Source organism: Vipera berus (genome assembly GCF_964194415.1).
Source record: "Vipera berus genome assembly, chromosome: 1".
Classification (NCBI taxonomy): domain Eukaryota; kingdom Metazoa; phylum Chordata; class Lepidosauria; order Squamata; family Viperidae; genus Vipera; species Vipera berus.
The window spans coordinates 272,800,428-272,823,132 of NC_138202.1; the positions used below are offsets into that span (position 1 = coordinate 272,800,428).

A 22,705-nucleotide genomic window follows, 5' to 3' on the forward strand; every position below is an offset into this window, starting at 1 on the left:
GGAGTCCCTTGTAAAATGGATTTGGACTCTGGCTCTGCTGTCTCCATTATTTCCCTAGACACCTTAATTTCGTGTGCAGTCGCAGTAGAAAATGGGCCAAGCTAAGGCCCTCCAACATAATTTTAACTGACTTTCAAAACGCTCAAGTCAAAGTTAAGGGGGAAGCCACCTTGGACGTAAAATTTAAGGGGGGTTATGGGCACCTGGATGTCATAGTAGTAGGGGGCCAGAGAACGAGTCTCATAGGACTCGATTGGTTTGATGGTTTAGGCATTCAAATAACTGGTATCAACCGGACACAAGCTGCAAACCTTTCGTCAGTTTGCGAGGACTTTGCAGACGTTTTTGATTCAGCCCTAGGAACATACACAGGCCCGCCTATCTCATTCAAGCTAGATCCCAACATAGTTCCCATTAGGGTTAAGCCTCGAAGGGTCCCTTTTGCCCTCAAACATAAAATTGACTCAGAAATAGACAAGCTTGTAGAACAGGGTGTTTTACAACCAGTTGATGGTGGGGAATGGGAAACTCCTATAGTCACTCCACTTAAGGCCAACGGAGAAATCAGAATATGTGCAGACTATAAATGTACAGTTAACAAAGCCCTTAAACAACATGCTTACCCTGTTCCAGTGGTGAACCACATTTTAGCTTCTTTGCAAGGGGGCACTATTTTCGCTAAATTAGATTTAGCACAGGCCTATCAGCAACTGCTGGTTTATGAGGTCACAGCCACGGCTCAGACGATCATGACTCACAGGGGGGCTTTCAAAGTAAAGCGTTTACAATTTGGAGTTAGCGTTGCTCCAGGCATTTTTCAGGGAATCATGGAATGCACACTTAAAGGCATTCAGGGTGTTTGCCCTTATTTTGATGATGTACTAATTGATGGAGAATCTACAGAAGTGTTAGTCAGCAGGCTCAGGGCTGTCTTACAGAGGCTTCGAGAAGCAGGCCTCAAATTAAAGAAGAGTAAATGTAGTATTGGGGTTCTTTCAAAAGAATTTCTAGGATTTCGAATTGATGCTAACGGTATTCACCCTGCTGAATCCAAAGTGAAGGCCATTCAATTGGCTCCTAGTCCTAAATCCAAAGGAGAACTACAAGCATTCTTGGGCCTCCTCAACTTCTACCATGCCTTCCTGCCTAACAAGGCTGCATTGGCAGAGCCTCTTCATAGGCTCTTAGATAAGAAAGCTCCATGAAAATGGACCAGCATTCATGAAAAAAGCTTCCAGGACTTAAAGGCACTATTGTCAGTTAAATCCACTGTAACTCATTTTAGGGAATCTAAACCAGTCTGTTTAGCATGTGATGCATGTCCGTATGAGGTGGGGGCAGTCTTGAATCATTTAGAAAAGAATGGAACACAAGTCCCTATTGCACTTTATTCAAGGACACTGTCCTCTGCTGAGCGTAACTACGCTCAAATTGACAAAGAGGCACTAGCCACTGTAGCTGGAATAAAAATATTCCATGACTATTTATATGGCAGGGACTTCACGGTCTTTACAGACCACAAACCACTGTTGGGACTTTTCACAACAGACAAACAAACCCCCCACATACTTTCCCCAAGAATGTTGAGATGGTCTATTTTCTTATCTGCATACATGTTTAAATTGGTTCACAAACCTGGTAAAGAAATGGGTCATGCTGATGGCCTCAGCAGACTTCCACTGCCACTAACGGAACCAGACCTGGCCCCTGCGGCCAGAATTCTGTCAATTCAGGACCTACCAGAATTTCCCCTCCATGCTGGGGACATTGCTGCAGAAAACAGCTACAGATAGAATACTTGGTAGAGTGCTTTCATGGGTACACACGGGGTGGTTAGATAAAAGCCCAGGCTCTGAGTTTCAGAGTTATTTTGTCAGAAGACATGAGCTATCAGCTCACAAGGGGTGCATCTTATTGGGAAACAGAGTCATAATCCTCTCTTCACTGAGAGAAAAGGTTTTACAGTCATTACATGAGGGCCATCCAGGCATTGTCAGAATGAAAGCTTTAGCAAGAAGCTACCTTTGGTGGTCTGGCCTTGACAAGGACATTGAGGCACAGGTACATGGTTGTTATATATGCCAGCAATCTAGGCCTGAGATGCCACATGCCCCAGTTCACAGGTGGGAAGAAACGCATACTCCCTGGTCTAGAATTCACATAGACTACGCTGGGCCCTTTCAGGGACAGTTCTTCCTCATAGTGGTGGACAGCCACTCCAAATGGCTGGAAGTAATCCCAGTTGCAAACATGACTACTGCTAGGACCATCCAGGTGCTGAGAAAACTCTTTACCACATATGGGTTGCCAGATGTCTTAAGTTTCAGACAATGGGGCCCAATTCACTGCTGCTGAATTCCAGGCCTTTCTCAGAGCAAATCTTATTAGACATGCAACGTCTGCCACTTTTCACCTGTATTCTAATGGTCAAGCTGAATGAATGGTGAGAACCACGAAGGAATCACTCAAACGCATCGTAACAGGTGACTGGCATCACAGACCGGCAGATTTTTTACTCTACCAGCATTCTACACCCTGCACTGCTACAGGCAAAAGTCCTGCAGAACTTCATTGGGGGAGGCGACTGATCACTAAACTGGACAGGTTGCATCCAGATAGAGTGGCAGCAGAAGCCTCTCGACCAAAACCCCCAAGGGGGCTGCAAGTGGGCGATTGGGTATGGGCCAGAAACTATGGACATGGGAATCTGTGGGTTCCTGGTAAAATTACCAAATCATCTGGTTCCCTTTCTTACGAAGTGGGGCTGGAGGGAGGGCGAGTTGTCAGATGCCACATTGATCAATTCAGAAAACAGTTTCCAGAACAGCCACTAAGCGAGGACTGCGTCTTAAGTCTCTCCCAAAGTACCCAAGCTGGCAGCCAAGCCAGCCCATACATGGACTCTCAAGACTCTTCCTTCTTAAGCAATGAGGAACTGGGTGTAGAGTCCAGCAGTGCAACATGGATCCCCTGAAGGAGCAAGCCAACCAGACTTTAACAACCGCTGTGCCAACTCTGCTGATCAGTATGACTCTGGGGTGGGCCAACCTGGAGAGGCCAGTCAGAGAGCATCTAATTCCTTTGACTCAAGTGTATCAAGAGACATTGGTCTACCTGGCCCGATGGGTAAGCTGGTAGACCAGAAAGTGACTGGAACCCCAAGGCGTTCCACAAGGGCACGCAAGCCTCCTTCTTATCTAGCTGATTATGTTGTAAAATAAAGGAACTATAAAGTTGTCTGTACTGTAACTTGTCACTGTACTGAAACAGTTTTGGAGCTATGATATTAACTGTCTTGTGTGCTATAATGGAAGTCTATTCATTCTGGCTAACTGATGCTCTAATGTAACTTGTACTGTTTTACAAAAGTTGCTATGATGTTGAGTCTTGTAACTTGTACTATTTGCCATTTATTGCTATGATGTTTGTCTGATCTAAGAGGGGAGGGGTGTTATGTATTGGGCTCATTTGTAACACCATATGGTAAGCTGGAGCAGCTAACAGCTCTCCAGCAACCCTGACTCCAGTTCTCCAGTGCTGCTATTGGCTGCCCCTAGGCGGCAATGGGTTGCTTCAAACCTATTGGCTGCCACCTAGGGGCCAGGCTATAAATTGCTGCAAGCTGCAACCCAATCCTCAGTTCAGATCCTGCAAGCAATATACCATGAGCTTTGTTGAACTCACTTGCCTCGTCTCCTTTCCTGCGCGAAGAACTCACTACGCAACACCATGGCTATGTTAAAACAGTTCAGTGATATAAATGCAAACCAAGTAGAAACCAAAAGAAACCAAAAGAAAAATTAACATGGACTTAGAATGCTCCAAGACCAATCATCCTTTGGGCTCCTTTTGGCAACAGACACTCAGCCAGCTTCTTCTCTCCATGCCTATCTGTCTCTGTCTCTCAAATCAACGTCCATATCTATAGAGAAGAAAGGGAAACAATTATCTGCAAGAACTTTCCATATGCCTAGAATGAAAGGTTTGTTTTGAGTTATGTGGGATTTAATGAAACACTGTCCTTTTAAAATTTAAGACCAGTATAGCCTTGATTTCAGAAACTAAAACTTCCAAAAGTGTGAAATTATGTCCTGCCCACTTCCCTTGAATTGTTGTGGATGACAATTAGTAATCAGAATAGATGTAGCAATTTGACTCTACACTGATTGAAGACAAACAGAATGGCTTGTGCTGTCACAACTGTAATTGCAGTCACTGGTTGATTAGTCAAGTGACCATTGCTTTCCTCTATCATCTGCAATCCCCTTAGAAAAAAATATCTGTGACTGACAGTATTCTTATCAGCTTGTCGGACAACACTAAGGTGCATCATACTCAAATTCTTTCCTTCTACAGAGTGCCAGGAAGTAACATTCAGTGTTTCTGCTCTGATAGTTATGTTCTTGTCATAGCAATACCAACCTTCTTTGCTGTCTCCTTTCCACATAATCCTGAACAGGTCTACAATTCTGGTGTAATCTCAAAGACTCTAATACTTCATATAGGTAACAGTAGTCTACTTTCACTGCAGTGGCTTGTTCTAAATTTTTCAAGGCACATAATGTTCAGAATGTGGTTACGAGCATACTGCTTTTGACATTTTCATGACATATTGATTATAGTTATTATATAAAACCTTGTTGCAACACCTTCTAGTAAAGCATATGGCAATGGTTTGTGTTTCATGAAGCGTATTAAATGTATTTTCATTTATTACCATATCCATATATTTCATTTGTGGACAAGCTTGATACATAAATCTCTTCTTTTAAAAAAAACTGGTGATGGCATGGGCAGAAATCAACAAAAACATGTTGCTCCAAGCTCCAGTAACTGAGGTATGACCAAGTATCTATAGCACATTATGTTTAATATCTATAATATTTTTTATTTTTTAATCCCATTTATATCAGCATATCTCAAGGTTTACATACTACAGAATGTATTTTGTATACTCTTATATAGAGAGCTAAGGACATCCTCTATTTATTAGCTTATTTATTTACATTTCTAAATTTTTGATAAAATACGTTCTCCAAATCTTGTACATTTAAAGCATAAAAATAACTGTATAAAATCTAAAGCATAATAATAAATCCAAAACAATAGACACCAAAGGTATTTCCTTGCCAAAATTGAGCACGTTAATGCTATTATGTTATAATTTATAGCATTTCATATTGAAAGGAGAAAAGATAGTTTGGATCGAGCATGAGCATATAAGCAAGTCCAGTTGGCATCTAGAAAATATATAATCACAGGACTGTGCTGCAGCTGTAGAACAGAGAAAAGATACAGCTGCTGTAGATTCAGAGAAAAGATGCAGCAGCTTTAAGAAATTGTCAATAAGTGATTTATGAGCATTCCAACATGCTCTGACATACTTTTTCTTTGAATTTGAATCTTTTGCTTCTTTAATCCTACTACTATGTAAAATGAATGCATAAATGCCAATAAAATAAAATTTCAGAATGATAGTTTTTAAAATAGTTAAAAGTTTGTTATTTTTATAAGTTGTGGGCTAATTAGACATAATTATTTAGAAAAAATAAAAATGATCATTCCATTTTCTTTTATAATTTTATGTTATTTGTGCATGATTGTCACAAGAATGGAATACTGGTTCAGCAGACTGCTGATTTATGTATGGCCAGTCCTAGTTTTATATATTAAAAAGTGGATTTTGATGTAAAAGTCTAAGTTTTTAAAATTCTAAAATGCATCTTCCAAATTTCAGTATAACAGAATAATAGACTTGTAAGGGACCTTGGAGGTCTTCTAGTCCAACCCCCAGCTGAAGCAGAAAACCCTATACCATTTCAGACAAATTTGTCAAATCTCTTCTTAAAAACTTCCAGTGTTGGAGCATTCACAACTTCTGGAGGCAAGTTGTTTCACTGATTAATTGTTCTGTCAGGAAGTTTCTCCTTAGTTCTAGGTTGCTTCTCTCCTTGACTAGTTTCCATCCATTGCTTCTTGTCCTGCCTTCAGGTGCTTTGGAGAGTAGCTTGACTCTCTCCTCTTTGTGGCAGCCCCTGAGATATTGGAATACTGCTATCATGTCACACACAGAGGGAGAGGGGAAAGGGAGAACAGTATCTCCAAGTATCTCAGAGAGTAAGAGATTAATGCTTTTTAAGTCAGTTTTGCAGTAATCAATATAAATAGGATCTAACTTCACACATCCTTTGCTTTGATGTTCAAGAGACTGAATAATCATCTCTCACAAGGCAGGCTAAGCATACAGGAATAGGAATAGAATCTTACTGCTGTACAACTCACGAAGGAGTAAAATATTCCTGGGAGCCAGTTTGGTAGAGGCACCATGCTAGAAACTGGTATATTGTGAATTCTAGTGCTGCCTTAGGCATGAAATCAGCTGGGCCACTTTGGTATGCGTGTGTATTCCCATGAAAAATGTTAGCAAGGAGAAAGATTTTAGTCTTTTTCTTTGCTATATCAGACTTTTAAAATTTTACATTGTTTTTAAATGGACCAGTGAAAAAATGGCTTCTGACAGCTAAAATTTTAGTGGAACAGTCTATATTGTCCTCAGTATCAGGGTAAAAAGATCAAACTCCATCAAACTGACTTTTGATTCGTAGTGATTACATGTTCATGTCTATGAATTGTTCTTGGCAGTATTTACAGGCATCAAATTGCCTTATTTCTAAGTATTTACTTAAGTTCTTAATCCAGTCTGCAGTCCTGTATTTTCCCGATTCAATCCTGAATACTATTGTTCAAGTTCAGCTAGCATTGATTAGGTGGCTGCTACCAGCTTTAGGTCAAGATACTATATATTGTCCCTTTAATTCCATTCCATTTTGTTGTAAAACAGCTTGGCTTATTCAGTTTCATAAGATGTAACAATTTAATAGTTAACTTAGTTGTGGAGAGAATTTTGGTAAAAAAAAATGACTGCTGACCAGCTCAGATACCATTTACCTATAACACAGTGTGAGAGAGAAAGAAGCTAACGATGCTTATGGATATTTACTTTAGCTAGGCTTGCAAAGTTTAAATCTACCATGATCAAGCTCAAAGCACACTAGATTTACTTACCTTGGAGTCTCTATAGGATTAAAGACTTAATTATCACTCATATCTGCTAAATTTCTGGGTCTGAAACATAATAGAGGCCTTTAAAAGTTTTAATATAACTAATACAATTGTTTTAATTAAAATAAGTTTCTGAATTAGTTTTATTGATTGCAATTTATTTCTTTCCTATTTTATTTTACACTTTGCATTTGCTTTTGATTTAAAAGACCATTTAGACGTGGTGGGATGAAAAATACGTTCAAACACAACCGTTTCCATATAAACTGGCCTTAAACTGATCCAATAATTTCACCAGAAGCTTGAGGGCATTGCTAAGCTACATCACAGAAATCTGAAGAGAAAACCATAATGGCTGTCTCCTGTTTAGTTTTTTTTAATTAACGGAAAGCAGGAACAAACCTCTCAGATCTAAAAACATACAATGTCCCTCTGGAAAGCATAAGCTCAGTGGTTATAGGCATTTTGAGCTGAGGTCATTCCTGTGCAAGACTGGTCTGTCCAACTCTGCCTCTTACTTCGCTTTTACTGCCCCATCAATGGAAAAGCTTTGGACCAGCATTATTTTTATTTATTTGAATTCCATTTATATCCCGCCCTTCTCTGAAGACTCAGGGCAGCTTACAAGCTTAGCAGTAGCCTTCATTCTGTGTATATGCCTGCTTATTAGGGCTTTCACACACACCCCAAGCGGCATTATTACAAAGTCAGCTTAATTGCCCCCAACAATCTGGGTCCTCATTTTACCTACCTCGGAAGGATGGAAGGCTGAGTCAACCTTGAGCCTGGTGGGATGCGAACCTGCACTAATTGCAGGCAGCTGGTGTTACTTAGGGAGGCATTAGCCCACTGCTCACCAAGGCATCAGCACCTTTATCCCCCACTGCTTCCTTGCAATACAGCTTGCCTCATTTCTTTCACGCGGAAGAGAGGACTTCAAAGAAGTCAACAAACAAAGCGAACCACGTCGTCTCTTTAATCATTTGTCCCCACGGGAACATCATCCAAGTCACCTCTTGGGAGCGCTTCAACTTTTGAAGAAAGCAGCATTTCCCTCTTACTACCTCTACACGAACGGAGGCGCACTGGCGCTCCGTCCTGACCCGGGACATCCCTACTGCCGCCTTGCCCAACAGCAGGGATCACCCTCCAGCCCATCACCAGGCTCCGTGCCTGCATCCCTGGCGTCGGGCGGACGCGGACCAGAATGCTCTGAATCAGCACGGCCGAGTCGTGGTTCTCGCGAAAGGACTGCCCTCCGACGACCCTTTTCTTTTACTCTGACGCAAATCCCACCGCGCTTCCTTGAGGCAAGGCGGGAGCAGGGCTGCAGCTCCTTGCAAGCCTCTCCAGGAAGGGGCCAGAGACCTTCCTCCGCCCGCTCAGCCCTTCCAATGCGCGCTTAAGGCAGAGCGCACGCGGCTGCATCCAAAGGGCTTTAGTTCCCGCAGCCCGGACGTTCATAGGCCAATGCCCCGAACCCCTCTGCACGCCTTCTAGGGAGGCCGCTAGGACGCCCCCCCAAAACACACACACACACACACATATACAAAACAAGACGGCAACATCCGGGTGCTTGCAGGAAGGCCTCGGACCGCGCATGCTCCGCCTCGGTCGCTTCTGCTTTGCCACTACCAGCAGTTTAAGGAGACAACAGCGATAGCTACTACGGGGCTGGTGGAGAAGGAGGAAGACGGTGTTGCGCCGCCGCTTCACGGTGGGGTCGCTTTTTTTTGGTCAGGCGAGAAGGAGGAGGCGGCGGCAGCAGCAGCTGCCGGCATAGCCTTTGCAGGAGGATGGTTGTGGGGGCGTGTGACAGCCGGCGGCACCAAAGTCCCCGCCAAGCGCCGCTGGCGACCCTCCCGGAGCTGGAGTCGCGCTGAGGGGCAGCGTTGCCGGCGAGGCAGGGTGGACGGCCAGCCAGCCTGCCAGCCAACCAGCCAGCCAGCGCAGTCACCGGGCGGCGGGAATTTGCAGCTGTGCCGTGGAGAGAAACTGTGGTGGGCACCCGGCGAGATGATGGACAGCCGCTTCTACTCCCCTTAAGGGAAAAGGGGGTGGGAAGTTGAGGCGGTCGTCGCTGTCACTTCTGAGCTCGCAGCCGCACGGAGAGGAGGAGGAGGAGGAAGGAGGGAAGGAGCGGGCAGAGGCAGGCTCGGGCTCCCCTGGTTCGCGCAGCAGTAGTAGCAAAAGAGCGGGAGGGGTGGGTGAGGAGAACCGGTGCAAAAAAAAAAAGGGCCGGGCGTTAGGGTTTGAACAGGAAAGGAGGCGCAGGCAAAGGGCAGCCTGCGAAAGGCGGTCGGAGCGGCCTTCCCGGAACCTAGAGGGCGCCCTGGGTGGGGGGTCGGGGCAGAGCCGTCTGCCAAGAGGGCGGGCGAGCTCGCTCGCTTGCCCCTGAGCGTGCGTGTAAGCAAGCGCGCTGGCGTGGCGAGCAGCCGAGAGGAGCCGCCGCGCTGCTACGTTAATCTCGCCGCTTAGATTTTTATTTCCTTCGTGCGCTCCTTCCTTTCTCTTCCTGTTCGGCGCTTTCCTCTTCCTTGGTCAGGTCCACTCCCTCCCTCAGCTGATAAGGGTGACTGCTCTGCCCCCCCCTTCCGTCCGCGCCTGCCTCGAGCAAACCCCTTTCCCCTCGCGCGCGCGCCTGCCTTCCCGCCCTGCGCCCAGACCGAGGGGGGGGGAGGAGGAGGAGGAAGATAATGGTTGGATGAAGGCAAAGCCGAAGGGGAAAGCGGAGACTTAGAAGCGCCCTTCCCTTTGCTTTTTCCCCCCCCCCACCTCCCTCCCTTTTGCAGCGGGACCCCTCGCTCTGCCCGCCTGCTTCTTCCTCCCTTCCTCCGCTCGTCTGGATGAGGTGTGTGGTCGGGCGGGAGTAGGAGCCACGGCAAGAGGGGGGTGGAGAGGGGGAGGAGGAGGAGGAGGAGGGGGAGGAAGAAGAAAAGGGTGCGCCGCCGGAGAGACCATGAGGAAATTTAACATCAGAAAGGTGTTGGACGGCCTGGCGGGCTCGTCGTCCTCCTCTTCAGCTTCCTCCTCCTCGCAGCAGCAGCAGGCTGCCACCCGGGAGAACGACATCCAGGAGACCCTCCAGTCCGAGCACTTCCAGCTCTGCAAGGTGAATGCTGCTGCAGCCGGTTGGGAAGAAATGGTGTGTGTTGAGGGGGGGGGGCAGAGAAGCAGAGGATGATGTAGCCATGATGGGTTCTGCAGACTCGACTCCGATGCTTTTAAAGCTGTCAGTTTAATTTTTTTTTAAAAAAAATTGGTGGGTGGGGGAAGAAGAGCAACCGCGAGGATGACGTTATGAGGGGACCCTCAGCTTTTATGGACGGGCATCTTTTTTCCCTGATGGGTATTTTATCACTTGAATTTTAAGCCGCAGATATGTACATGTATAGCTTGGAGATGCTTGGAGGGAAGCCTCTAAATGTGTGTGCTTCGTGTTGAACACAATTAAAATGCCACTCTTGATGCGATCAGAGGACAGAGCACTAAAGCCTCTGCATTACCAGTAACGCGGGGATTTTAACAGGCTTCAGTAAATGTGGTTCTCTAAATATAGAGGCAAATGTTTCTTAATTTTGGGAATGGAGGAAGAAGTAATACTAATAGGAAGGGGTATTCTCAGATGGGGTGCAGTAAATGCAGTTGGAGTCTAAATTCCAAAACGGTGATGCAGCAGATTAATTCACCAGCTGTGCCAAATTGAAACACAAAAGGAAGTGGATGTTCATCTCCACCTTTAGACACCTGTGGCCTAAACTGCTGTAGTTTGGCTTGTGGATTGAATAATTGAATACTTTATCTAAATAATGGGTTAGGATTGATCCTTAAGATAAAAAACACTTTGGTTTTACCTGCCTGTGCTGTTTGCTCATTACCCCACACACAGGGAGGTTAAGTACATCTCTAGTTGTTAAAAATAAAAAGGAGGAGCATTGGTGGCCATTGTAAAGTATTAAATGCAGAAGTGTCTGTGTTTTTTAAAAAACTTCTGTATAATTTAAGGCCTTTAGAGAAATAGAGATAGCTCTCCAAAGAGCTATCTTAATAATTAGTGAACACTTAATTTACAGGATCATCAAATTTCTCTGCCTCAGATTATAATACAGTTTAATTTTTGCAAGAGTTTCTAAAATGTAGTAAAAGTGAGAAGCGAATGATAAACTTATCTATGGGTATTTAAGCAAAGGCTTCATTTTGTTATCCCTATGTTCAGTAAGATTCAAATGCATTCTAATCTATCCCCCCCCAGTTAAAAAAAATCTTTTGTACACAAAATGAAGTCATTTCTTCCTAAAACATTGGCTTTCTATTTTTCTTTGGTTGCCTGAATCGCCATTGCTTCACTACCTTGACTTGACAGACTGTACGCCATGGTTTCCCCTATCAGCCTTCAGCCTTGGCTTTTGATCCTGTTCAGAAGATACTTGCTATTGGAACACAAACTGGCGCTTTAAGGCTGTATCCTTTTGTTATGTTTTTAAAAGAAAATACTTAAGAAGGCTGCCCTTGTGTTCTATTTAATCTTGGAGTTACTGTGACAAAGCACTCTGCAAACCAGGTATGCATTTGAATGGGGGTGACAAAAAAGTTATTCCTTTGCATTTACTTCTGCATGTGTGATCTAGGTCTTCCAGTATTGGAAGTATAAGACATCCTGGAAAACATGGTTATTTTTACTGTTACGAGTTGATAACTTTTATTGATTATTAAAGCAGAGTCATTATTCTCCATGTTGTAAACTAAAAACCTGAATTAGGATTGTTGGGGAGCTTTGTATTATAACCTTGTACCTTAAAACGTGAATCAGAAATGTACAACTGGGTTCTGTTATATAAAATGTTTTGATAAGTAAAATGTTTTTGTTGTTGTTAAATGGTAAATGAAGTAGTTTTTGTATGGCTTTCAAGTTTAGAACATGTTAGAGTTTAAGATTATTTCATAACTCAATTAGAGAGAACCAAAATTGAGCCATTATATGGTTTTGTTGGTAGTAGTGATAACATTTAATGTTTATTAATACATAAGGAATGGATGCATTTTAAGCACTTACAATATATTCTTGTTTGGAAAAACTTTTGAGATATAAAGGAATTGTTGGCTTGTGTAGATGATCTAGGTACATAGTTAATAAGTGATGGTGTTTCTTTAATAGAAGTTTAAGGTAAACAAAAGCAATTCATTTGGGAATGGACTAAAGAAACAGTAACTGCTTCTGTATTCTTGCCAATAAAATTGCATGGACCTATCTATGAAGTTACCAAGAGACTTTACCTTTTAATGACCTCTTCTGCTGTGGCAACATCTTAAAAACTATTGTAATTTATTAAAATTTGTTACAATTTTAATTTAATTAAAATGTTAATGCTGATTTTATTAAGATACCTATCCCATTTTTAAAAACGAAAAGATGGTAGGGATGGAAGTATTGGCCTTTTTATCAATTACAACAAAACATACTTGCAATGAAGTGTTAATATAATCAAAGAATTTAAAAGAAAGATTGGATGCAATCTTTGCCTTCAATACTTAATGTTTTTCTGTTTACAAACTAAACATCTTTCTGTCTGCATTATACATGGCAATTCTTTCTCAACTCTGGCATTTGCTTAAAGAGAGGAATAAGTGTTGCTAATTTGCTGGATGTATAAAGTATGGCTCTTTAGAAAAATACTGAACATTTGGGATTGGTTTTCATATATTGACCTGCCCTAGTTGAGAGTAGAGCAGTTGTGGAGGCTTACATTCCATGTGGAGTAAAATAAACAGTGTAACCCCTTGGTGAAAGATTCTTTTCTTGACACTGCTAATACATTAGAAACAAGTGAAGATGCATAGGAGCAAGTGCAAATCATTTGTTGAAGAAATTATAGCAAAATAACCAGTTGGATAAGAGCTGAACCATTGCATCCTGGAGCACAATTTTATATTGAAAGTTTTCAAATATGTAGACATTGGATAGAACTAAACTAGAAGACTAGAAAGTGTCATTGATATCAATAGGTATAAGCAGTTTTAATGGTTGTGCGTATGCTACCCATGCTGCAAGTAAGAATTGAAAATATAAAATAGCTACACTAATTGTAGAAAAATAGTTTTTAATCCTGGGACAAGTAGCTTGGCATGCTTTTCAAATCTTCCTACATAACAAATAGTAGAATTAAGATTACTAGTGTGGTTTTCTATCTTTTACCATGTTCTCTAGCCCCTTAGTTGCAGCATATTTGCAGAATTGGAATGGGATAATTAGATGGCTTGTAATTTGTAATAAAACATAGTTAAGGCAGAAAAAATCCTGGATTTGGAATGATAAGGTTGTGGGGTTTTTTTTACTTCCCCTGTGCAAGAAAAGGCAAGGAGATACCATAATAGGTGGTTGAAGTCTAGGAATAGGGTTTTGTACTTGTCAATCACACATAGATGCTAAAGGAGACTACTGCCCTATATTTCAAATTCCTGGAGTACGTACTTTTTGAGACCAGTGGTACCATAAATAGCAATTTCTGGAAAGGTTTGCTGCATAAACACAGCTTGCTTCGTTCACTATGGAAACTACAGTGAAATTTCTAAATTTTATACACTGCTGAAAGCTTTTTTTTTAGTTTCTTTTAAATATTTAGAAAAATGTACAGTGAGACCTAGTTTTACTGTTCTGGGTATAAATGTTTATCCATTCCTCTTAAACAATTTTTTAGTTTTATCAACCTTCATCAGACTACTCAACTTCATCTCTATTTTAAAGATCCTGTGTATACAATTATATTAATAATATGTATATAATTATATCGTTCTTTCCTTGTTCCTTAAGTAACTGCTTCTTTACATGAAAAAGAGGTTTCAAATCTGGCTCTTTTAAGGGTCCTGGTATCACTGGGATTAACAAACTATACCCAACAATATACATAGAAGTAGTCCTTGATTTAAGCCCCAAATTTCTATTGCTAAACAAGATAATTGTTAAGTGAGTTTTGCCACAGTAGTTAAGTTAACCTCTGCAGTTGTTAACTTCGTAATGAAGTTGTTAAGTCACAAAGGTACTTTTTCAAAAGGCAACTGGACTTTGTTTTTTCCTTAAAGAAGATGTTTCACTTCTCATCTAAGAAGCTTCATCAATTCTGATTGGATGGAGGGGAGGATGGACAGATTAGTTCTGAAGTTGTTAAGTGAATCTGGCTTCTTTATGGACTTAGCTTGTCAGAATGTCGCAAAAGGTGATCACTTGGTCCTGGGACACTGTGACCATCATAAAGACATTTTATTAAGAGGTACATGATTTTACGAACTTGGTGCCCTTCATTAGATGCTACAGAGTGGCTAGGTTCTCAAAGTACAGAAATCAGGCAACTTCAACTGCCCCACCATTTCAAGTACATGCAACCACCATAGCTGGAATATTGGGCTTCATAGACCCTGCAAATCTAGCTATTCCACTGCATCTAATTAAGCAAGCTTAGTTCACATGCTTTTTAACAAAGTTTATTAATTGAAATTTTATTAGTTCTTCTGATTTTTGGATACCATAGACTAGCTGTCATTCAGTTCTCTTTCTACATTGTTTTAGTAATTATTTATTATTACAGCATATTTTCAAAAGATTTCTATAATTATTCATTTTCAAGTAGTGATCGATAACAATGTCCCTCCTGTCAAGATTAATATTCTCATAAGCCCCCTATAAGTTGCAGCCTAGTAACTTCTTGAGTTTTCTCTGAACAGTTGATCAATTTGAATCAGTTGATTTAGGGATTGGCAAGTAATGTCACAGGAATGTTTCAGGTGGGATCTGCAAAAGTTAAACCTTACTAAATCTAAAATCTTGCATGATTTCAAAAACCCATAAGCTATTTTTAATTTCTGATGATCCATAGCATTGAACAATATCTCACAGTAGAATCTTAACTAGGAGACTTGTATCTGCCCTTGAGGACCACTCGGAGGCTTCAGCTGGTGCAGAATGCAGCCGCGCGAGTTGTGATGGGGGTTTCCTGATACTCCCATGTAACACCTCTGCTCCGCAAGCTGCATTGGCTTCCGGTTGCCCTCCGTGTAAGATTCAAGGTGCTGGTGATGACCTATAAAGCCCTAAATGGCTTGGGTCCAGGATATTTGAGGGAACACCTGCTGCCAGCATCAAGCTCCCTTCGTCCTGTGCGCTCCCACAGGGAGGGCCTTCTCAGGGTACCGCCGGCAAAAGATTGCCGGCGGGTAACACCCAGAGGAAGGGCCTTGCTCTGTGGGCACGCCTGCCCTTTGGAACCAGCTGCTCGTAGAGCTCAGGACTGCCCTGTTCATTCTGCCGGGACCTGAAGACCTTTGAGCTTTTCGGCCAGGACTGAGAATTTTAATTGTAATTTTATTTTAATTGGGTTTTAATTCGAGTTTAATAGGGGTTTTATTTTATTCAAGGACTAAATTTAATTATTTTAATTGTTCTTAACTTTTGTAATTTGTATTGTTATTTTAAATTCCTTGTGAACCGCCCTGAGTCCTATGGGAGAAGGGCGGTATATAAGTCCAATAAACATAAACATAAACATAATTGTTAAGGCATAAGGCTAGAAACCGGGAGATTGTGAGTTCTAATCCTACACTTAGGCACAAAACCAGCTGAGTGACCTTGGGCCAGTCACTTTTTTCAGCCCTAGGAAGAAGGCAATGGCAAACCAGGGAGTAGTCCAGGCAGTCTTAGAGAATTGGATCTGATTAAACAACAACAAAAAGAACTATTTTGAAACCACTGGAGTGACTGAGTCAGATTCATCCAGAATTCAGATTCTTAAATGTATTGAGAGGTTTGTTTCTATTAGCACTCCAGATTTTTCAAGCTGTAGAAAAATAAAATTATGATGCAACTATTGACTTAAAGAACTAACAAAACACAAAATACACAAAGCATACTTTTGATAGTTATCTATTATCATAAGCATAAAACAATGTATTTGGGGAAATCAGTTTTATAAATTAGATAATACCAGGTACTGTTAGTTGGTCATGTGACTAAATTATTAGGTGATTTCTTTATTTAAAAATTCACTGTACATTTTTCAAAATGACCTTTCAGTCATTAAAAGAGAAGCAAATTCGTAACGGACGCAAATAGCATCAGTAGTGCTATTGTTGCACAAAGAGTTCTACATCATTCTAGAAAGTAGTCCATTTTTTAATTTGTCTCCAGTGTCCATATTGAATCTAAATTTTGGAGTTTATTCAGTTAATTCTAAAATCCATTCACTCATTTGCAGAATCTTGGCTTTAAATTTCTGGCTAAACATTTCAAGTTTTGTGTTTACAGTTTACAGTTCATCTTCTTCGTGAACTCCTTTTATAACATTATTTGTGTAAAGCCTCTAATAGAGTATACTTTATAATTGTTAGGAATATTAGATATTTCATCTGCAGTTTCCTGCACACTTAAGCTTCATGAATATGCCAGGAGTTTTATTGTCTTGTTAGTTACTTGTAAAAGTCTCCGTTCTGTTTCTCAACTGAAGCTTGGTTGCTTCATCCATAGAACTTTCAGTAGTAATCTAGTGAACTTCAGAACAAGTATGACTTGCAGTGCTGCTTATAAAAACTATATTGTATCCCAAGATCTAAGATAAAATTTTGTTCTGTTGGTTGTTATTTATTGAGAAAAGAATTCTTTTTTCATGATTGACCAAATATTATTTATTACTGGTAGCAGGATAAATAAAATTACATAATAAAAGAAATAGATGTGAGTGATATCTTGTTAACAAGATAGGCTAAACCATTTGAAAATAGATGTATAAACCTTTACTATGACCAAATTACTTGTGTGATCAATTCTGAAATTACATATTTTGTATAAAATGTTACGAACATACACCCAGTCGCTTAATAAAACTGTTTATTGTGAACTACTTTTCTTTCTTTGAAAGTCCGATGAAAGATTTCATAGATGCATATAAAATCATAAGTTTTGCCTTATCCAGTAGAACTTAGTAACAAAGGTGATAATATAATATCCTAGGAGCAAACAGAATAGCTGTTTCAAATGTTGATATAAAAATAAACCCAAGAGTTTATTTCAGGATTGTAACAGTAAATACTGGGCTGGAGCTTGTAACGTTAAGGTAGTGAAACAGAAGAAGACTACTTAGGCTTATCTGAAAAGTTAATGCTCTTTTCAAACTAACTTTGCTACATGTCAAATAGAGATCATGTGAATTTATGGGTATGATGCATATGTACTAAGGTGTGAATTATAGTTCAGTCAACTAACGCAGTGTTTGTGCTTGATTAATTGTACTTTGCATACAAGCTGATTCTGCTGAGGTTATATAAATTTAAAGGTTACTAACAGAGTGCTCACTTGTTCATTATGTTTCGTGTATATGTACACGATGTAGGCATTTTTAGGTGCTTCAAGCTGGCATTGGTCTGGTCTGCTTTGGTATGCATGTATACCTGATATGCATATTCCTTTCTCATATTTTTAGGGTTCTTTGTGCAAATAAAAAACCTCAGTAGGCCTTTTATTGCAGTTTCCCCGATTTGCAAATAAAAACATCAAAGAACAACACAACTGCTTTTCCTGGGCTTGAGTCCTGGCAGGTAGTTTGTGGGGGGAAAAAACATGTCCCATCTGTTGCTTGATCTTGTTAAGGAAGCAAGATGTCAGTGCCTACAAAAAAATACTGAACCAGATTTTTTTAAAAAAATCAAAACTTTATTGGAAAAATGTGTTGCCTTCTCAATCCTGGCTTTGTATGCATTTGTTCTTAAAGCTTGGGCTTGTGCAGCCAGAATTAGCCTGTCTGTCTCTAATTTCAGCTTTCCTGCTCTCAGCCATTGCCAGATTTCGTTGTTATCTGCTTTGCCTGCTATTTTTTATGTACTGGCCATGTAATATTTTGCCTTGCCTTGTATCTCTTTTCTATTGTTCATTTTGTCTGTCTTGTAGGCCAGCTTGGTCTTTCCAGTAGTCAATAAGCCTTCATGGTATACTAGCTTTGGTGCATCTTCTTCACTGTCCTTCAGATATTCTTCCAATGCCTTTTTTTCTTCTTCAACTATCTATTGCACTTGCAACATTCCACACCCACCCATTTTCCTTGGTAAGTAGCTTCTACCATGTGGATTTAGGGCATGGTTTATTGTCATTCTTTTTCTGGTCCAAGGTTTTTTTTACTTCTTTTTGAGTACAGTCCACTATTTCAGCTGTGAATCTAATGATTGAATTTCCCAGATATTAACTGCCCTGAGGGTATTTCTGTAATATTCACTACATTCACTATTATATGAAATCTAGTAATTATTTCAATACTATTAAGAATGTTTTCAGAATGCTTCCAGAAAGTTGACAGTGTATCTTTGACACTCCATTAGGATTGTGAGAGATAATTTGTTCAAAAATTAAAATGTGACTTGGAACTCATATGAGCATTTACTTAACACCACCTGTTGAAAACACCTTAAACAAATTGGTATTTTCCTAGAATTGCTTATTGACTATGAAAACCACCCATGCAAGCCCCAGTAAAGCTGCAGCTACTTTAAAGTATTTGTGAGAAGTGATATAGGAACATCCATGCAAGCTTTAAATCACACATTGGCCTTCAAATCCAGGCTCACATGCAGCTATATTTTTCTATTTCTTTATACTTTGCTCCTTTGTTAAAAATAAATGGAGGTCCTTCTTGACGCTCCAGAAACCTAAGAATGCTTTCTACTAAAATGGAGAGAAACATTTTGGCTCTGGCAGATCTTTTCATTAAAAGGTTCTATATTTTCTATAATTCCAGGTTTGTGACTTTTAAGTTGATTGCTCCAAGGTCTTGTTTATTCTTTAGTCACAGTCTGCCATTTTAGCAACTTTTAATGCACATTGTTCTCCCTTGGAATATTCACTGCTGTGAGAGGAAAGTAATGTCATGCACATTTCTGGAAGTTCATCCAGGCATATATAAACATTGAGTTCCCAGTATGAGTCAGGACATGCAGAAGATGTAAAAAATATTGCTTTGTGTTGTATGGGTCAGACAAATGCCAACTTCTCCTACAGTGGGTTCCAGCTATGGGAACTTCTTGGCTTCACTCCACCAACTGCTGTGGGCACCAGCTGTCACTAGGCTGTTCTGAGAATCTCATCAGCTGCCAGATTCTGTTGGAGGAGGGGAATTCTGCTTCTTTTCTTGAAAATTGAAGGACTTGACATACTATGTCACAGTATGTCACGACATAGAATTCTAGCAAATTCTTCCTTTTATTTTGAGGAATTCAGCCACAGAATATTTTAGCTGAAAAATTGGAATATTATTGGGTTTTCTTTGTTGCTGTGCAGTGCTACAGATTTAACAGGAAAAAATGTACTTCAGAGTGAGCTGGCGTATGCACATAGCATCAGTCTTAAAGAAGCTGTATCTTTTCCTGAGTTTGTGTGGCTACCTTGCTAAACTGCAGCACAGTTCTAGGAAAAGACATATTGTTTACAGAGTTACAAACAGATATGTTTGCACCTCTGCCTTTTAGCCTTTGAACTCAAAACACTGCACATTCATACTGGACATACAGAAGGAATTTTTTTTGTATCCTTATGTTATAAAGAATTTCCATATGAGATAGGCCTATTTTATTTATTTTTTTTTGCCTTATTGTCTAAGTTGATTGTTTATTGTAGAATCTCCATGTCTTATACTCTCAATTTGCAGGAAAAGATCATAAGTGATCATCCAGTTTTATGTTTCTTGGATTTTCAGAAAAAGATCATAAGTGATCATCCAGTTTTATATTTCTTGGATTTTTCCAATACTGTTTCTCTTGACTGATTTGCCTACTCCATTGTAACTCAGTGCGGTAGCTCTCTGGAGTGCAAGAGCGTGGGTAGTTAAATGTGCTCTTAACGTCTGCACATGTTACATCTCTGCTACATGAGATGTATTGACTGCCAATTTGCTTTGGGTCCAATTCGAGGTGCTGATTATAACTTTTAAAGCCTTACATAGCATGGGCTGAGATATTTGAGGGACTATTCTCAATTATATCTACATTAACTCTGGCAAGAGAGCATGTTGTGGGTTCCATTGGCCAGGGAGCGTCATCAGGCAGGGCCTTAAAAAAAAGCCTTTTCTGCCATAGTGCCCACTCTGCGGAGCATCATCTCTGCTAAGGCGAGACTGGGCCCAACCTTGTTGGCCTATCAGAAGGCCTTTAAAACATGGTTTTGTCAAGTAGTTTGAGGATTGCATTAGAGTATAGTTTGCTGAATGGCTGTACAACAGTTAATGGAATGCATTTTCTGTCTGTTTATTTCCATTTCCGTTTTTATTTTTTATTCTAGTTTTTAATTTTAATTCAAATTGGTTCTTTTAATTTTTTAAAAAATATATTTTGATTATTATGTAAGCTGCCCAGAGTTTCTATGTGGGATGGCTGGCTGTACAAAGGGAATTAAATAAATGAATAAATATTGTTTTAATGCCACACAATTTATCTGGTGATCAAATACAAATAGCAAAGTATTTAAGTTATAAGATTATTATGAAGCTGTTCTGTGCAATTTATAGTCAGCTTCAAAAGGAATGATAAAAAATGCCCCACATATTTATATGCTGGTTGGTACATTTTTATGTCAAAGTTATTACCTGTAAGAAATAATTTATTAGTTTGAATGGAACATTGAGGATTATATACATAAATTTTATGAATAACAGGAGAGTGTGCTACAAACTGTTTATGGCTTACATTTACTAGCTTTAGAAGTTATCTCTCTTAGTGTCAGCATTTTCTTTTTTGGCTTCTGATTCTCTTTCATAGCAGATATAAGTATACATTTATATTAAGCTTTTACTCTTAAGTTTACAACTTATTTTTTGTAAACATCCATATGTCAAAGGATTTTTTAATCAGCATTAAAATTAATGCCTTTTCTCTGATCAAAGCCATTGATTTTACCAGCTCCATCAACTTTACCATCCATTCTTCTGTTATAGGTAATGTCCATTATTGCGCATATAAAAGTTGCTGCTGTTGTCATTTATCAAAACAAATGTTTTGATTTATCAAAAAATGTTCCATGTTTTCCAACTGTTTCTCCATCAATACCAAAGGAATACCTCTGGCTTTCAACTGTATTTAAGATCTTCTGAATTAATGTATGTATTTGAATACCTTTCTTTCTTTCTTTCTTTCTTTCTTTCTTTCTTTCTTTCTTTCTTTCTTTCTTTCTTTTTTGGCTTTTGTACATGTCCACCAAGCATGATGAAATATCCCCTCCTGTTGCCTGCATTTCCAAGATACATTTAAGGTCGAACAATTTTAGACAATTTTTCTGGTGGCAAATACCAGCAATACATCATTTTATAAGAAAATTCTTTTTAAGATTATAACACAATGTGAATTTCAACCCTTTCATGAAGATATTCTCCCATTGTTCCATTTGTATATTATACACAAAATTTTACTTCATCTTATCGTCCATTCTTTCCCTTGTTCATCTTCTATTTTAAATTTTAATAGCAATTTATACATTTTTGCAATATGTTCATCTTTTGTACATAATTCTATTTCAAATTCCTTCTTTTCATGTTTAGTGCCCAAAGTCCTTTTATTTACTTTAAATATTTCTAATAATTATACCTAGGAAAACCAATGACATATATATCCTTTTGATGTCAAATTCTCTTTTAATTTTATTTTAAAATTTGAAGAGTTCTAATATATCACTATAAGTTAACCATTAGCCGTATTAGTTATCATGTCTTTTCTGTAATATGCTTCTTGTGACAATCATAACCTTTTTTTCAGACATAACCTAAATATCTATGTGTTCCATTCTCTCATGTCCAATAAAATGATTTTTGAACTCCTTATTAACTTTGACTTTCTCATACCATAAATAAGTGTGCCACCCAAATCTCAAATCATGCCTCCCTAGTTCCAATAACTTTCTGTTTGTCAATGTCACCCAATTTTTCACCCAAACTCGACAACTTGCAAAATATAATTTTAAATCAGCTAGACTTATGTCTCTTCTTTCTTTAGCATCTTGTAATACCTTGCACTTAATATTGATTTTTTTTAAAAAAATCATAACTCCAGAATTTTTTGCTTCCAACATTAGCTTTTTAACATACATTTATTTTTGCACAATTCTGTAAATTCGGTTCACATTCAGTTTGAGGTAGGTCTTCCTAAATTTAGCTGTATTTTTAATAGTATCTAGTTTATTCCTCCTCAGTTTTGTTTAATCAAGCCTGAGATATCAAAAGCTGGCTTCACAAATGACTCTGGAGAGCTTAGTCCTTAAATGTAATTTCCAGCTTTCTAAATTGGATTAGTGTATTGCTGCCCACTGATGATATTTTTGTGCCTAGCCTTTCCACCTATCATCTTCATATTGTAGAGGTGTGTGCATATTGCTTAAGCACAAGTGCTAGTTCCAAACAAGGCTTCATTTGCCTCCTTTTCAAAGGAAGAGGCCTCTTGTGGAAGCTCCTGACTTCAGAAGTAGCTGAGTAGGTACTGACGTAGGGCACCAAAGCTTAGGGGGTGCCAGTACTGCCCCTCCTTCTGAATTGTTTTAAAATTTTAAATCTTTGCATTGGCAGGAGTTGACACCTCAGCCAATATGACTTAAGGGTACATATATTCTTGAGCCAGACTCCCTGGCATATTTTGC

At 39.6% G+C, this 22,705-nt stretch overlaps 1 protein-coding gene and 1 long non-coding RNA gene across 5 annotated transcripts in view; one reads left to right on the forward strand and one right to left on the reverse strand.

The window, feature by feature from the left end:
• Positions 1-3,887: 3,887 nt before the first annotated feature.
• Positions 3,888-7,127, reverse strand: LOC308660121. Its single transcript, XR_014024676.1, has 3 exons — positions 7,066-7,127; positions 4,423-4,540; positions 3,888-3,922 (listed from the first exon to the last, which is right to left on the reverse strand). It is a non-coding gene; the product is annotated as an uncharacterized lncRNA (long non-coding RNA).
• A 2,873-nt stretch (positions 7,128-10,000) lies between these two features.
• The window catches only part of STXBP5 (syntaxin binding protein 5), a 121,376-nt gene continuing 108,671 nt past the window's right edge, over positions 10,001-22,705 (forward strand). For all 4 annotated transcript variants that reach the window (XM_081322624.1, XM_081322625.1, XM_081322626.1 and 1 more), the window contains exons 1-2: positions 10,001-10,174; positions 11,426-11,523. In XM_081322624.1, the coding sequence (XP_081178750.1) occupies positions 10,022-10,174; positions 11,426-11,523 (251 nt within the window). In that variant the 5' untranslated portion in view covers positions 10,001-10,021. The remainder of the gene's footprint in view (positions 10,175-11,425; positions 11,524-22,705) is intronic.